General features: G+C 43.8%; 1 protein-coding gene across 1 annotated transcript in view; it reads right to left on the reverse strand.

Annotated features, from left to right (window-relative positions):
* Window positions 1–9,167, reverse strand: part of FAH (fumarylacetoacetate hydrolase) — a 62,117-nt gene extending 52,950 nt beyond the window's left edge. The window contains exon 1 of the mRNA XM_068272420.1: window positions 9,013–9,167. Coding sequence (XP_068128521.1) covers window positions 9,013–9,093 — 81 coding nt within the window. The 5' untranslated portion in view covers window positions 9,094–9,167. The remainder of the gene's footprint in view (window positions 1–9,012) is intronic.
* Window positions 9,168–17,628: the final 8,461 nt, after the last annotated feature.

Raw genomic sequence — 17,628 nt, forward strand, 5'->3', positions numbered from 1 at the left:
CTTCTCTTAGGTCCCCACCCCAAAATCTCTTGAAAGTAACCTCATATTTTTAGCGGAACAAGTATGCTAAGTGACTTGGGAGCAAACCTGAAACAACAACAAAAAAAAAAGAAAAAAACTGTATAAGTCATCAGTAATTACTGTGGTTGTATCAGCAGTCTCATCACTGACATTACTTATGTTGTAGTGCCCTCTAGTGTTCTTTAATAAGAACTACTACTTTCTGTGCTGTTCAATAATAATAGGGATAGGCTTCTACAACTCAGAATCAGAATCAGAAATCTTTTAATCGCTTTGGCACATACAACTAAACTCTTCAGAACCCACTTCAAGAATAATTAAATACTCAGCTTCTGGTAATTTCCCTGCTTTTCTGACTAAAATAAATCTAACAAGCCTGAGGAGTGTGCACTGGCCATGGAGGAGTACGGAAGCACGAAGCCACTACTTCCACTCAAGCCCAACAAATAATAAATCACCTAACCAACATGTATGAGGGGGACCTTGCCTCTTGTTTTCAGGCGGGAGCTGCAGGCGGATGTACACACAGAGACTGTTGCCATAAAAGTACAAGGTGAAGGCACTACAAAACAGAAAATATGTAATCATTGCCACTCTCTCACCCAGAGAGGGGATAGAAACTAAACAAGCTGATTGTGACTTTTTCAGATGGACAACTGTGAAAAAAAGACACCCTCCTGAAGTTCTGTGTGACACAGGGACTTGCTCAAGTACACTTCGTAGACAGGAAAGATAAAGAGGAGCCATTAACTCTACCGCAAAGAGAAAGATGGTAGCTGAGCAGAACATTCACGAAAACAGGGGTGCATAGCTCAGGGACAAGCAACCATCAAGCACAATTGGACTGGAGCCTTAAACTGTTTTCTACCTCTAGGCCTTAGATAATTCTGCCTCAACTCCAGCCCGCTTCATCTCTGTGCATAGATATTATATTGCATAGATATTGCCTAATAATAGGGGTAGGAAGCATAATTTGGTGTACAGTGATGGGACAAATTGGACAAGTGGCCAAACTCATTGTGGTTCTGAAAGGAGCCTATTATTTATGCCACCACACTTGGCCAACAGGTAAATGAAGCAAATTCTAGGTAGAAATTAAAGGTTTTAGTAGAAAGTCGCTAGTAGAATATAGATAAAATTACTGATATTCTACTAGTTAATTCTGATACTAAAATAACTGGTAATCTCTCCCATGGTGGTGCCTAACCTTAAAAAGACACTAACGAGAAAAACGTCCCCTGGGCGGTACTCATCTCGGGAGGGGGAAGCCTCCGGATCCTAATGAGGCCTCAGGATCCTAATGGGAACCAACCCAAGGTGAAGGGAATATGGAGGCTGACATGTTTGTTTCCTTTTAAACAATGCACATTCCACACGGTGCCGGCCCCAGGACTGCCTAACGCAGATTGGCGTAAAGTCCTTGAGGCGTGATTTGCAGGAGATGAAGCCTATCACAGCCGATCGCTGTAATTGGTTGACGGGGGGAGTGAGGGTGTTAAAAATAATAAAAAAAAATTAGCATTTTTATTTAAAAATAAAAGGAGAACAATATTAGTAAAAAAAATAAACAAACCTTGAGGGAGCGATCAGACCCCACCAACAGAAATATCTGTTGGTGGGGAAAAAAGGGGGCGGAATCTCTTGTGCTGAGTTGTGTGGCCCTGCAGGTAGGCCTTAAAGCTGCAGTGGCCCAGTTCGTGAAAAATGGCCTGGTCTTTAGGGGGGTTTAAGCCCGTGGTACTCAAGAGGTTAAAAGGAAATAAATATGGCAGCTTCCATAGGTCTCCCACCTCGGGTTGCTTTTAACACCCCCCTCCGTGCTGGAAGTGCCTAACCTTAACCATCACTCCCAGCAGTACTTCATCTTAACCATACTTCTACCCCCACACATACAAACCTAAGGGCAGGAGCACTAAGCAGAATCGCATATGTATTTCCATAGCATATAGTGGAAAACGCTTCTGCCTAGTGTGTTCCTACCCTAAACCTCCCCATGTCTAAATCTATCTGCCCGCAGCTATTATATTTAGAAATGACGTCCACTGTGCAAACTGCGGCTACAAATGGTGTGTGCAAAACAATAATAGCTGCCATCTGTATGGTTAATTGCTGCGATTAACGCATATATCCCGCATTTGGTTACAATAATTGCCACAGTTACCAAATATCAGCGTAAAAAAAGTGTGGAAATTTACATTTAAGTCTGTGGCAGCACCCTTTTTATCCGATTAAAATTTATACTGTTTTACAAGCCGTATATATTAAGTACTTTTGTTATTCAGTTAATACAGTATAATCTCGTTATAATAAACTCGGTATAGTAAACATTCAGATATCGTAAACTACCTCTCCAGGTCCCGGACAATCTCCATTATAAGTCTATGGGAGCAACTCCTGATATAGTAAACTCTGATATCCAGGGGCGTAACTAGAAGTCACCGGGCCCCCTGCAAGAATTTGGATGGCCCACCCCCAGGGTGCCTGCTCAGGGCCATTTTGGGGGGCAGGAGGGGTCGCAGCATGAGGGTAGAGTATTGGATATCAGCGGGGAGGGGGGACAGTCCCCCCCCCCCCCCTCATCTCGGGCTCTCCTTTCAGCGCTCCCCCTCCAGCATCTATCACTGGCATCGGCGGCAGCAACACATACCTCCATTCACCGCTGGAGGTCTCCGATCTCTAAGTGCTTCATGCTACTTTCCTGTTTAAACAGGAAGCAGCATGAAGCACTTAGAGATCGGAACCTCCAGCGGTGGATGGAGGTATGTGTTTTGCCTGTCAGTGATAGATACTGGAGGGGGAGCGCTGAGAGGAGAGCCCAGTGGGGACTGTCCCCCCTCCCCGCCGATGTGCAATGCTCTCCCCTCATGCTGCGACCCCTCCTGCCCCCCCCCCAAATGGCCCTGAGCGGGCCCCAGGCCCCTACCCCCGTGGTTGCAGGGGCTGCATCCCCTATTGTTACGCCCCTGCTGATATCATAAAACTTCTCTTATAGTACACATATTTTTAGCCCCTATGTGATGCTGAGTCTCGATATAGTAAACAGTGGTTAGTGAATGCATCATATGTCAATGTGACACCCATGGCCAGCTGCTATCTTCAGGCTGGCTGCAAGTGAACTGATGCATTTGTAAGACACGAAGAATGTCGCCGGTGCCGGACATACAGTGCTGTACAAATAAGCAGCCTGGGGAAAATGAGGAATAATGTGAACATAAACAAAGGAGGATGCAGTGTTACCACTTCCACTTTGCAATCGCCAATAAAAGTATCATCACATTCCTCCGATGGGATTGTACACACTCCCAGGTATCTCTTCCCTTGTTAGCGATTACGCTCCTAGTAGCGTGTGCAGTGCATTACAGGCTACTTTCACTTATAGTACAGATCAGAGTGGGCCTACTCGCTTGAAAACTAAGGAAAGTGAAGAGTAGAATGCCAAGTCCTGCCCATGGAGGTATCGGAGCCACTCACATTATAGATGAGAGTGGCTTATTATGATTGGCTGCATTTTGAAAAGAGGCTTCATAATTGGCACAAGTGTGAGCAGAAAGTTTTGTAGGACATGTGCTGCAAGTTCCACCCACGGAGGTATCGGAGCTACTCACAGGAAGCGAGTGGCTGCCTGTATTCAGTGACGGCTGCAATTATTAAGGAGCCTGAATACTGCACCAGCAATTTGTCTGGGAGGACAGAGTTGCTCCTTTGCAGCAGCGAATGTACCAGGGCATGCTGGGCTATTTTTAGGAAGATATCTGGTATAGTTTAAACCACTTTTTCTGGTCCCTTGGAGTTTACTATAATGAGATTAGACTGTACTATTCAGTTGGGTCTGACTCTTTGCAACCCCATAGGCCACAGGTGTCAAACACAAGGCCTGCAGGCCGAATGCAACCCTATTGTCATTTTGTGGTCCTTCAGAGATTCAAATGTTCATCAAAAGCAGTAAGAGAACAACAGTACACTGCCATCCCATCCAGAGGACAATTTCTGGTTTAAACATTGTCAGTTTGAGCCTGGGTGCAGCATCAACCAATGGGAGCCCCTCTGTGAAAGTAGTATGAACGAACCCCCCCCCCCCCCCCATTTGGCTGCTAAAACACACACTTCACCCCACCCCACCCTCAACACCATCTCGCCACATTGCAGAGTAGTGCAGCAAAGCAGTGTAATATTTATATGCTCCAGTGCAGTGTCTTCTCTATTCCGTTCTTCCTGGCAGCTGCACGTTCTAAACTTCCTTCCTTCCAGCTCCTGATTACGCAACATTTATTTGGAGCCAGAGGTATACAGCACACAGCATGTGGTTGTCAGGATTATTAGAGGAAACCTAAAGCAACCCTGGAGCAGGCAAATATAAAACTTTTCAACTGTGCAACTACCCTAAGTGGGAGGAGTGGGGATCCATGTAGGGGTGTAACTAGAAATCACTGGGCCCCCCTGCAAAACTTTAGGTTGGGGTCCCCTCTCCCCCCTCGCTTTCTGCACAGGTAAACTGAGAACCAATCAGTGGTGTAGCTAAGGAGCTGTGGGCCCTGGTGCAGGTTTTACATGGGGCCCCCCCAGGAATTTTATACATAGCAATTGATACAGCGCACCAAAACTTGCCAAGGACAACCACAGTGTCAGAGGTGCAAGAAGGGGATTGGGAACAGTGTGTTAAGGATTACTACTATTCAAAGCATCTATAGAAGTGATTATTACCAGAACAGGACCAATAGAGAGCTAATACTATGATAGAGGGTGGACCCTTCGGGGCCCCTCTGGCCCAAGGGCCCCGGTGCGGTCGCTACCTCTGCACCCCCTATTGCTACGCCCCTGGAACCAATGCTATTCAAATGACTAGTGCACACTTGGGATGTTTTCCCAATGCAGATAGAAACAGGCAGAAGTGAAGCACTGGGAGCATTTCTCTATCAATTAAATTAACTTCTGTGATAAATGTGCATGTTTTCACAAATACAGACACACGTGGTGTGCAGAAAATGCACACAGAAAATCAACAGACGAGTGTGGCCCCAGCCTCAGCTTATTACATTCACTCTGTCCATCTCTGATGGAGCAGAACTGGCTCAGTAGACTTCTCCAGCATCATTATAATACAGAGCACTTGGGAATGGGGTGAATAGCCTGGGGGCTGGGTGTTGTACACAAGAGCCTGCTACATGCTGAATAAAAAACAACTGTCTAAAAATCTTTGTCTACAAAAGTTTGTATGATCCCTGATCAGTGGCTGAGCAGATGCAGTCAGTCAAACAATTGTGCAGAGAGCAAAAAGCTTTTTTCTCTGTGCCCTTAGTTGTCAGTCTCTCAGTACAGGGAAAAGAAACTTCTCCCCCCACAGGGCCCCCTGGCGGCTGCATACCTTACAGGGTCTATTGTTACGCCCCTCGATCCATTCCCCCTACAGTCACTATAGTTATGCTACTGTTCAATAAATGTTAAATCTTGATAAACAATTTGGCCCGGGACTTAGACTAAGTTTTAGATTTTGGCCATATTTTCAGTACTGCCCCTTGAAAAGATATAATAAAATATTTACAAAAATGTGAAGAGTCTCCTCACTTTTGTGAGGTGCTGTTTATGCTTCCAGCAGATTTTATCTTCAGAAAAAAAAACAAGAAATGCAGATGAGTGAACCCATGAGTGTGAGAATAATTTTGGGCATGATTTTGAAATTATTTTGGGCATTGGTAACAACCAATCTAGGCACATCTGCTGCAGTGGCTGACTACTGCCGATGGATTCACTCACTGACCCAAAGTGATGCATTATGGTAGTAATTAGCTTTTATTTTAGTTTGAGCTCTCTCATTTTCTCTGCCACTTGGCACTTTTTTTTATCTTGCCACCTTGCACTTGTTCTGCTATGTTGCTAATTGTACTCTCTATCTTTGCCAATTTGTATACTTCCTCTCCCTGCCACTACGCACTCACCTCACCTCTTGCCCATTTTGCCCTCGCTTGAAGTGCCCAGAGGAAACCTATGCAGACACGGTGGAGAACATACAATCTCCATGCAGATAGTGACTATGCAATATGCAACCATGCTGATGAAATAGACTGGTCTTATCAGGGCCAGCCCAAGGCAGAGCCTCAAGAAGCAGCATGCTATGGGCGTAGTGCAAACCCTCTCCCCTCCCACGTGCCCCCTGTCCCTCGGCTGCAGTAATGTGACTGGCACATGAAGTGTGGTAGTTTACTCACCTCTTGTGCCAGGATCTCTCTTCAGCAGTGTTCCTTTTCCATGACTCCTCCAACAGCATCTCTCATTACATGACACTGCTACAGGAGTCAGAGAGAGGGGACAGTGGAGAGAGTGGCTGAAGAGAGAACCCGGCGCCGAGAGCTACAGGAGACATAGGCCCATATGCAATTCATTTTTTCACCTGAATTTTCTCCTTGGAGATAATGTTTCATCTTCTATTTAAAATAACTTTTCAATGGAAAAAGTACTATAAAAATCATTTTGCGTATTTGTTTGCTTGCTGTTGGTTTAAAAGGCATTTTATTTAAAAGTTGTGAAAATATCACCTGGGAGAAAACGCAGGTGAGAAAAGGAATTGCATATGGCCCATAAAGTCAAACAACGAAATCACTCAAGATGCTGATGTAATCCGATGGAATCCTCCAAAAGTAGAAATAGCAGTTTTAGGTGGATTTACGCCGGTTTTACATTGTTTTTTTGCGGTGCGATGCTCCCGCCACATCGCACTAAGAAGAAAAAACAAAAAAACCCTTACTCACGACTCTGCGGCAGGGCTGTGGAGTCGGTCCAAAAATCCACCGACTCCGACTCCTCAGTTTAGGATTCCACCGAATCCGACTCCTCGACTCCGACTCCTCTAATTTGCATATTACAATTTTGTTGATTAACAGTATGTAACGTGAAATTCGTCTCTTAACTGCCAACGCTTAGGAATTTTACAAGACAACTGAAGTGAGAAGGATATGGAGACTACTATATTTATTCCCTTTAGACTAAAACAGACTAAAACTAGTCCTTGGTAAGAGTACTTGTAAAAGGTACAGGCCGGAACAAATAACATCTATCAGGCAGTAGGTAATGTAACTGTGGGTACATGTAAGAGTGATGTGCAGGTACACTGCAGGGGAATGAGGAGATTCTTCCTCTATTACACATTCTTCATGCACAATCTGAACAAGGTTTATGGGTGATAGACAACACCTCTGTGTTCAATGTGCACAACATTCTCAGTGGATTCCTTGCAGCTCTGTGGGGAGAGCATATGTAGAGTATAGTACTACTGTGTAACAAAGTAAACCTGAGACAGATGAAATTAAAGTTGTATACATACCTGGGGCTTCCTCCAGCCCCCTTCAGGCTAATCAGTCCCTCGCTGTCCTCCTCCGCCACCTGGATCTTTTGCTATGAGTCCAGGTACTTGAGCCAGTCTGGTGTAGTGGGCATGCACACACTCCGCCGCCGGAAGCATACTACACCTGCGCAGCACTATTGTGCAGGTGCAGAACGCTCCTGGCTGTGGAAGCGGCACGTAGCCAGACTGTGCTGAATGGCTGAATTACCTGGACTCATAGCAGAAGATCCAGGTGGCGGAGGAGGACAGCGAGGGACCGAATGGCCTGAAGGGGGCTGGAGGAAGCCCCAGGTATGTATAAAGCTTTTCTTTTATTTCGCCTCAGGTACCCTTTAATTCATAGTCACCAAACCAAATTTTAACAACATATCAATTTATTTGATTTCATGAGCCAAGAGAGTGCCAACATTTGCATAAACCAGCATCAGTGCAGAATTTTTTCCATCTTATTGACCATCTCTATTAGTGACACGGCTACACATCAGGCTATATACTTACAGCATAGATGTTATTTCGTATATATAAGATTCCTGGGAACACATATATACTGTACAGTCACAATCAGATATGTATTGATTGGTTTATTTCATTTTTGTGGACTGAACTATTATCTGAGAAATAGAACATTTTATCATATTTTCTATTTTAATTACAGTTACAAATTCATTAGGAGTCGGAGTCAGTGCATTTTTTCCCGACTCCGACTCCAGGCACCTAAAATTGCTCCGACTCCACAGCCCTGCTCTGCGGGATAGCGTCGCCCCCCACTCAGTGACATACTGCCTGTTGTGCAGGAAATACATCACTGGGATTCCCATCAGTTCGCGCATGCTCACCATGACGCACTGGTATTTACACTTATTGCATCACCCATAGACTTCAATTACCCCAAGCACCGTGTGTTAAAAGGAATGTCTGAGGTGGTTAAAAAGCAAAAATCAACTGACCTCTGGCTTCCTCCAGCCATCCTGTGCCCTCACCGCAACTCCGCTCCCCGCCAGTGGTCTGACGTCCCCTCCGGTACAGAATGTCTCCTTCGCTTCAGCATGCAGCTTACGGAGTCGCGCTGATGTCATCTGGACTGTTTCTGGCGAGGTTGGCATCTGCACCGGAGGGGACAGAGAGCCAGCGGAGCTGCAGCGAGGGCACAGGACGGCTGCAAGGGGCTGGAGGAAGCCCCAGGTAAGTAGTTTTCTTTTTAATCATCTCGGACCTTCCCTTTAAGCACGGTGCTTGTGGTAACCTGCTGCTGCGCTTGCGTCCACTCGGATACTTCCGTCGCACTGCAATGGAATGCAAGAAGTGTGAAAATCTCCATAGGCTTTCATTGCTTTTGCAGCCCTGTGCAGTAAAATTGGGTAACGCAACGCAGGTTTGACCTGCAAGTGCAAAAGGGGTCCTTTATGCTTGTTTCGCTTTTGTTTCATATATCACCGTGCCAGTTCTTTGCTCCCATCACTAATTTTGTGGATGATGTGTGTAGTGACAGTGAGTGGAATACAATGCAGTAAAAACAAGTTAATGTGACTATTTTATGTACATTTCTAAGTATGGATATCACTTTAGCAAGATGCTAAACATTACTCAAAAACTCACATGCATTCTACACTGATACAGACTGTTAATGATCAATGCATCCTGTGAAAAAGACAAACCTCATCTTCTGTAGAAAACACTCCATAGGGCAGGTTCTGGATAGGAAAGTCACAATCTGCTGGTACAGGGATGAAAGACATGGTCAGTCAGTGAAGAAAGAGTCACAAACTTGGAGTGATCCACAGACACTGCATCCAGCTGCAGATGTGTCACATCACAAGCTAGCTGCTTCCTCCTTTCCAACCAATCCCGTGAGGAGGAGCTTCTCCACCCTCCAGAGCAGCACTAATCAAAACCAGGGTCAGAATGACTCAGCCCATTCCAGGGAGCAAAGTTCATGGACAGTCCCCAAATTCTGACATGCCTGTTAGCAATTCTGTCTGAAAACCTGTAATACATTAGTGTGTTTGCTGCACAGCAACAATGAAAGAGGTGGAAAAATAGGTATTACAGTATAAGATTGGTAAACATCTGCCACCTTATTTTTAAATTTTGCAACAAGTAAATTTTATAAGCCGCGCTTAGGAAACTTGTTTAAAAGTTAAGAGATTAACAACAGTCAGTGCACACCTGAGGTCTCAATATAAAGTTATTAGGTGGTGCGTTCCAGTATCACAACCTCCTCCGGTTAAAATTCAGTAAATATCCCATATACTGGCGCTCTCTGTCCAGAAATCGCAATGTGTCCAGCAACACAAGGCCAATCTTCAAGACGTATCTACACCAGATAGTCTCTTTAAATCTGCGTGTCTCTCAACGACGTATCTTCTATCATATAAACCTCATAAAGATAAAAAGCTTATGTGTAAAATCATTTAATAAGAAGCTTCTCGCTTAAAACATATATATGCGTACATAAAATTCCTCTTGAAATTAAGCCCGGTAGGGCGGAGCCTAGAGGGACGCGCTGAATAAGGAGATAAGTGCACACGCAGCCGAGACCGGAACAATTCCTGGAGGCAACGGTGACTATGTTATGGGCTTAATTTCAAGAGGAATTTTATGTACACATATATATGTTTTAAGCGAGAAGCTTCTTATTAAATGATTTTACACATGATAAGCTTTTTATCTTTATGAGGTTTATATGATTGAAGATACGTCGTTGAGAGACACGCAGATTTAAAGAGACTATCTGGTGTAGATACGTCTTGAAGATTGGCCTTGTGTTGCTGGACACATTGTGACTTCTGGACAGAGAGCGCCAGTATATGAGATATTTACTTATTTTTAAATTTATATAAACATCTTTTAAAAGCACTTTACATAGTATATAGTTAAGCCACTTTGACACCCAATAGAATTTGCGTGCGTCGTGCAGGGTTGCGATTTTTTGTTTGTCGCAAATGTAATGTATTTCAATAGTATCGCACTAGAATTGCGTTTCTGTGCAAATTTTAAGATCCGATTTTTTGCAATTTTAAATGGTTGGCAGTGCTGAATTTTTTTTATTCTTTATTTGTTTTTGCGTATGATGTGCAAATTGCTTGTAATGAGTCAATGTCAAAGAAAATTTGCATTTGGTATTGTATTAGTATTTATATAGCGCTGACATCTTCCACAGTACTTTACAGAGTATACAGTCTTGTCCCTAACTGTCATATGTCCATTGTAGTCTAGGGCCAATTTAGAGGGAAGACAAATAACTTTGTATTTGTATGTTTTGGGGAAGTGGGAGGGAACCAGAGTGTCCAGAGGAAACCCACACAGACACAATGAGAATATACAAACTCCATGCAGATAGTACCCTGGCTGGGATTTGACCCGGGGACCCAGCACTGCAAGGAGTGCTACTACCTACCCCGTGCTTTGCATGCATAATTAACATTTCATGTAAATTAAATTTCAACGGTATGCATGAAAAATCATATACACAAACCCCCCCCCCAAAAAAAAAAATCATTAAATTAACACCCAAAAATAGTTTTTTTGAAAGAAAAAAGCTGAAAATCACAGAGATAAGCGTTATGGCTGCCTAACTACCCCTCAGATGAGCTCACAATCTAATTCCAACCATAGTCATATACTGGGAATACACCAAAAGTTTTTTCAGCAGATAGATGGTTCGATAGATCATTTCCGACATGTCCGATCCTATTTTCGATAATTTTTCTGATCGATTTCTCATAGAAGCGAATGGAAATTGATAAGAAAATCGATTAAAAATAAGATCGGACAATAAATCGACTGAAAAAATCTCATTGTGTATGCCCAGCAATAGTCTAATATCCCTATCATAGTCTAAGGCTACAGTCACAGTGGGGCGCTGCAGTGAGCATTGTAACGCAGAACATAGCACTGCAATACAACACCTATTTTGGGGCAGCACAGTGGCGTAGTGGTTAGCTCTCTCGCCTTGCAGCGCTGGGTCCCTGGTTCGAATCTCAGCCAGGGCACTATCTGCAAAGAGTTTGTATGTTCTCTCCGTGTTTGCATGGGTTTCCTCCGGGCACTCCGGTTTCCTCCCAAATTCCAAAAACATACAGATAAGTTAATTGGCTCCCCTAAAAATTGGCCGTAGACTACAGTACTTACACTACATAATATAGACATATGGCAATGGTAGGGATTAGATTGTGAGCTCCTTTGAGGGACAGTTACTGACAAGACTATATATATATATATATATATATATATATATATATATATATATATATATATATATATATATATATATATACACTGTACAGCGCTGCGTAATATGTCAGCACTATATAAATACTAAATAATAATAATAAAAAAAATAATATACGGCAATCACGGTGCAGCCTCCCATCCTACTGCATACAGTGCGTTACAGCAGAAGTGTAGTGACAGTGAAGCATACTTCCCATTCACTATCATTGGCATCCCCATTATAACAAGCACCACCATAGCCGGTGTTAATCGTCCGTGTGAACCGGCCCTAAAGGTGACCATTTAACCAAAAAATTACTGGTACGTTTTCTAATTTTTCTCATAACAAATGTAATTTTCTCTTCTTACAGAAGATATTTACCATAAATCAGCTTTAGGTGAGCAACTGTGGTTTCCCATGATGCATCACACCTGAATATGGAAATCATCTCTTTATGCCCCTGAAGCCAGGCTCACATCCAGAACCACTGATATACGGATAATTGGCGTGGTAAAAAAAATGTAAAAAAAGGATGTACAAAAAAATTAAAATGATATGGTGTACGTATACATCTTAACCACTTGAGGACCGCAGTGTTAAACCCCCCTACAGACCAGGGCATTTTTCACTTAAAGGGGAACTGAAGATAGAGGTATATGGAGGCTGCCATGTTTATTTCCTTTTAAGCAATACCAGTTGCCTGGCAGCCCTGCTGATCCTCTGCCTCTAATACTCTTAGCCATAGCCCCTGAACAAGCATGCAGCAGATCAGGGGTTTCAGACTTTAAAGTCAGATCTGACAAGACTAGCTGCATGCTTGTTTCTGGTGTTATTCAGATACTACGGCAGAGAAATAGACCAGCAGGGCTGCCAGGCAACTGGTATTGATTAAACGGAAATAAATATGGCAGCCTCCGTAGACCTCTTACTTCAGTTCCCCTTTAATAGGCCACTGCAACTTTAAGGCCTCACTGCAGGGCCATACATGTCAGCACACAAACGATTCCCCCCCCCCTTTTCTGCCCACCAACAGAGATTTCTGTAGGTGGGGTCTAATCGCTCCCCAATGTTTAATTATTTTTGACAAATTTGTTATTTTTCTAATTTTTAAAAATGTTTGTTTATTTTTTTCCCCTAGGCCTGCCCCTCCATCCCCCGCCAGCCAATCCCCGTGATCAGCTGTCATAGGCTTCAGCCTATAACAGCCGATCACTTCGGTCTCCCCCAGGAGGACAGCCGTGTCACACGCTGTCCCCAGTACAGCACTGCGGTGGATTGCGCTGTACAGACTAATTAGATGGCGGTTTCACCGTCTAACAGTCCCCTAGCGGCGACTGCCACTGGGAGGCTGATGGCAGAGCGGACCTCCGTCATTCAGCGATCTCCTGCAAAACAGGCCCGCAGGACCTTATGACGATCGGCGTTAGGTGGTCCTGGGTCTGCCGCCGCGGCCACACCCATCGACGTGACTGTCGGCTAGAGGTTAAAGGATATCCGAGGTGACAAGGGTATTATGTTGTAGAAGTCTGTGTCCCTCCGCAGTTCTGCATAGTACCGGTATAAGCTACGGCATGCATAGAACACTCCCGGCAGCAGAAATTGGATTGGAAGAGGCGCCCCCACACGTGCGTATGCCGCCGACCTATACAGGACTCTGCAGAACAGTGGTGAGGAACACAGAAGGTGGGGGAAAGGAAGTTAGGGATCATGGGGGGGGGGGGGAGGGGGGGGGTTGGGATTGGCATCCGTTTGGAGAGAATAGGGTTAGGTTTAGTGATCTGGTAAAAGATTGATGACATTTAATAAGGTTTTAATATCAGAATTACCACGGCACAATAGTACAAGATCTATAATTTTACCAATACTGTATTCTACTAGTGGCTTTTTTTAGGTGCCCATTTTACATGAATGTACTTTGATACCCTTTATTGGTTACTCAAAAGTAAAAAAAAAAAAAAAAAAGTGAACTTCTTCACACTCTATTCCTTTGTGCTAGAACAATACAAAGCTGAATCATTGCAAGTACCACACTAAGCATTGCTTTTTAGTAGGAGTTCTTTTCGGTCTCTCAGTCCCCTATACTTTCCTAGTGGGTTGGGTCACCCTGAGCTGCTTGGTTACTCTGAAGCCACAATATACAAAAACACACAGCTTCTATACATCGATCAGAAGGTCCTTGGATTTTATTGCAAATATAAATAAACTCCATTAACATGCATTCGTTACATGATTGGGTTACTCTTGCAAGGATGTTTGCTAATCCCTAAAAAGTGTTGAGAAGTATTTATGACTAACAGACAAGACCCGTTTACTTACTCCTTATGTGTCTCAGACTCAGGCTAACCTGGCTACATCGTAAATTCTGAGTTCATAATTTAACTTAAAAACAGAGTAGAAACAATACTTATTCTAGGCTTAAAAGAAATGTTCCATTTAAATTCCATCAACATCATACCAGAATAAAAAAAATACTATCAATGTTCCTAGAAGAGAAATCTCTGAATGTGGTAGGAGGGACATCTAGTGGCTAAACTGCATATTACAGTTTTCATCCTCTGGAATACATGGTTGTAGTCAGCATTATCTTAAAGGACCACTATTACGAAAAATGTAAAAAGCATGTGTATGCATATGTATAAAATGCACAAAATATACTATGAATTCTTCTTTTTTTTTCTATCTCACTGTGTAGGCTGTAAAAATCTGACATGTTTTGGACTAGTCCATCTCCTCATGCAAGATTCCCAGGGTTTTCTTCATGATATGTAAAAGCACTTAAGGCCCTTCCACCACATTGTGCACTTTGGGATGCGACACCATCACAATGCAACAGTGCCTATACAATGAAGCATATAGTACAATGAAATTATGCTTCACTGCCTCTTCAACCACTTGAAGACCGTAGGCTTACACCACTCTAGTGACCAGGCTGGTTTTTTTTCAATTTAGCACTCTGCAGCTTTAAGAGCTTGCTACAGAGCACTATAACTTAGCACACAAATGACACCCCCCCCCTCCCCCACCCCTTTTCGGCCCATCAACAGAGCTTTCTGTTGGTAGGCTCTGAGCGCTGCTGCAGGCTTTTTTTTTTATATAAAATAATCTATTTTGTTTATTTTTATTTCCCGCCTCCCCCGGTAACCAATCCCAGCAATCGGCTCTCATAGATATCAGCCTATGAGAGCTGATCGCTCTGTGAGCCTCCCCAGTGAACAGTCGAGTGACATGGCTGTCCCCAGTACAGCACTGCCGTAGATGTAAATAGACTGCCACCTTCTAACAGTCTCCTATTGGTGATCGCCGCTGGTAGACTGTTGACAGAGCATCAACGCACGCAATCCCCTGCAAACCACACCCCCAGGACTAAAATCCAATTGCCATTACGCAGTCCTGGAGGAGCCACCGCGTTCACGCCTATCGGCATGACAAAGTCCTTAGGTGGTTAAGGCTCAGATCACACTTGTGTTGAAGTGGCAAACTGACCCGTGAAAACTAATCTGATCACCAGTGGTTTATATCAGTTTTCACTACGTTGCCACTCCATTTCTGTTCCACTGCTTCTGTTCCGTTCACCCACATCCCCTCCCCAGACCTCCATCACCAAAGTGTATTTTACTGTTACAGTGAACCCCCGGACTAAAAATCTACTCAGCAGAACTGAAAAGGCTTGGTGTTTCTTTAACAGTTTCACAGCATCAGAACTTTGTGTTTCTTACCAAAGCATCATTTTTAGCTGCATTTTTAGCTAATCTCCATCCATCAAAGAAAACTACCCTGTCGGTTTTTCCCTGATGCTGTGCAAAGCATGATGGGATTTCCTATGTTGTTCTCGTTGCCTAGCAACTGGGAAGGGTGATCAGCACACAGGACAGTTGGAACTGTGTCTCATGCTCCCTGTAACCTTCCAACCAAAAAGATGGCTGCCCTCATGAAGTCAAACATTTGCCTGTTCTTTTAAAACAGGGTGGGTAAGAGATTATATTACCTATCTATTTTAATTAACATAACTAATGTAACTTAATGATAGTATGTTTGTTTAGGCTGAAGTTCCTCTTTAAGAATGGTCCATTTGTTCACTAGTGTGAAGAAACATTCCATTTTCTCATTGCCCCCAATGCAGCGCTTCAGCTTCCGTTTCCTTTCTGCTCGTCTCCGCTGTGCGGCAACCAAATTTGCGTTCTGTTCAGCAGATGGTGTGGAATGGCTGTTTAAACGGACCAATATGAACGGATCCATAGGTTAACATTGGATTTGTTCCCATCCGATGCGGGAACGGACCGCCAGTGTGAACTGGGCCTAAATCTGCCCAGCATGCTATGCGTTACTGCATTGTAACCCGCCACACTGCATTAAACATCAAGTGAAGTCTGAAGCTAGTCACTCAATCCTTAACTGATTTCTGGCACTGAGCATTTACAATTTTAAAGAGAACCCGAGGTGGGTTTGAAGAATGTTATCTGCATACAGAGGCTGGATCTGCCTATACAGCCCAGCCTCTGTTGCTATCCCAAACCCCACTAAGGTCCCCCTGCACTCTGCAACCCCTCATAAATCACAGCCGTGCTGTGAGGTTGTGTTTACATCTGTAGTGTCAGTTTCAGCTGCTCCCCCACCTCCTGCATAGCTCCGGTCCCTGCCCCCGTCCCTTCCCTCCAATCAGCAGGGAGGGAAGGGATGCAGGCGGGGACTGGAGTTCTGCAGGAGGCGGGGAGAGCAGCAGACTGACACTATAGAGATAAACACAGCCAGCTCTGACAAGCTGTTTGTCAGCAGCGTGGCTGTGATTTATGAGGGATTGCAGAGTGCAGGGGGACCTTAGCGGGGTTTGGGATAGCAACAGAGGCTGGGCTGTATAGGCAGATCCAGCCTCTGTATGCAGATAATATTCTTCAAACCCACCTCGGGTTCTCTTTAAGATCTAGCAGCATTGCCACCTCTATTCAGTAGAAGCAACGTCTATGGCTACAAAGCATGTCTGCCCCCTAGTGATAGAAATGTATTGGGGATCTAGACAGAAAGTTACTGTAACTGCAAATGCTTTATAATCATTTATTCTGCATGAGGGGGCACTGTGTGTGCAAACAAACCTCTTTCTTGGATGTTACTACCAGTGAACCTGCTGTACAGGCCATACAGTATCAAATGTGTGTGCACAACTTTTCCCTCCATTCATTGCTCCATCCACTCTGCAGCCCCAGCAACGAGGGCTTTCTCTCAAGGTCACTGCTCTCCTCTTTTAATGCAAAGATGCTCTGTAAGATGCTCAGAGGCAAGTTGGCCTATGGCTAGCAAGTATAAATCTGGGATTGATTGCAACAGTAAAAGATATGTTGGTCCCTATTCCAAAGCATGGTAAAAGCCCAACACACCCACTCATCCTTAAAAAAAACAAATCAGGAATAACAATTTCATAGAGAGAAAGGCAACCCTTCCAGAGTCCAAGGTGTACAGATGTGCATTTCAATTTTCTTACCTTGGTTTAATGTGCAGTGACAGATACATGTCCGATGCTTGTGACAGTATGTAGGGAGAGATGCAATATTTTGTGCTCTATGCAACCAATTACACATGCATGACCAGGAGAAGTACTTGGCAGTCTGCGCTTTGGGTGCAATACAAGTATTGATTTCATGATTTCAAAAGCTCAAACAGCATTGTTTTCAAACTCATTAACATTGACACATACAGATGAATACCCATTCCACAGCTGCCATATGTACAATAGATAAGAAAAGGCACACATATTGTCTGAAAAAAAATGGAGTAAAATGTCAGCTCTTCCACCACAAATGCATTAGATGTGAAAAAGGCACACCAGACCACATTTTTTTTTGAGGAGGGATTATTATAATTGCGTTGCTAACACAATGTCATTATATTGTAATGGTACACTGACACCGGTGCAGTGGTATCCTTTGCCATAATGTAAGGCATGCTATGCAGCACTGCATATTGTACGCATTTCCAGTCACAGTGAAGCATACTTTTCATTGACTGTATGCATCCCATCACACATCTAACGCATGAGGAGGCTTTTTGCCTCCATTGTGATCCTGTT

This window comes from Hyperolius riggenbachi, chromosome 3 (genome assembly GCF_040937935.1).
Source record: "Hyperolius riggenbachi isolate aHypRig1 chromosome 3, aHypRig1.pri, whole genome shotgun sequence".
Lineage (NCBI taxonomy): Eukaryota > Metazoa > Chordata > Amphibia > Anura > Hyperoliidae > Hyperolius > Hyperolius riggenbachi.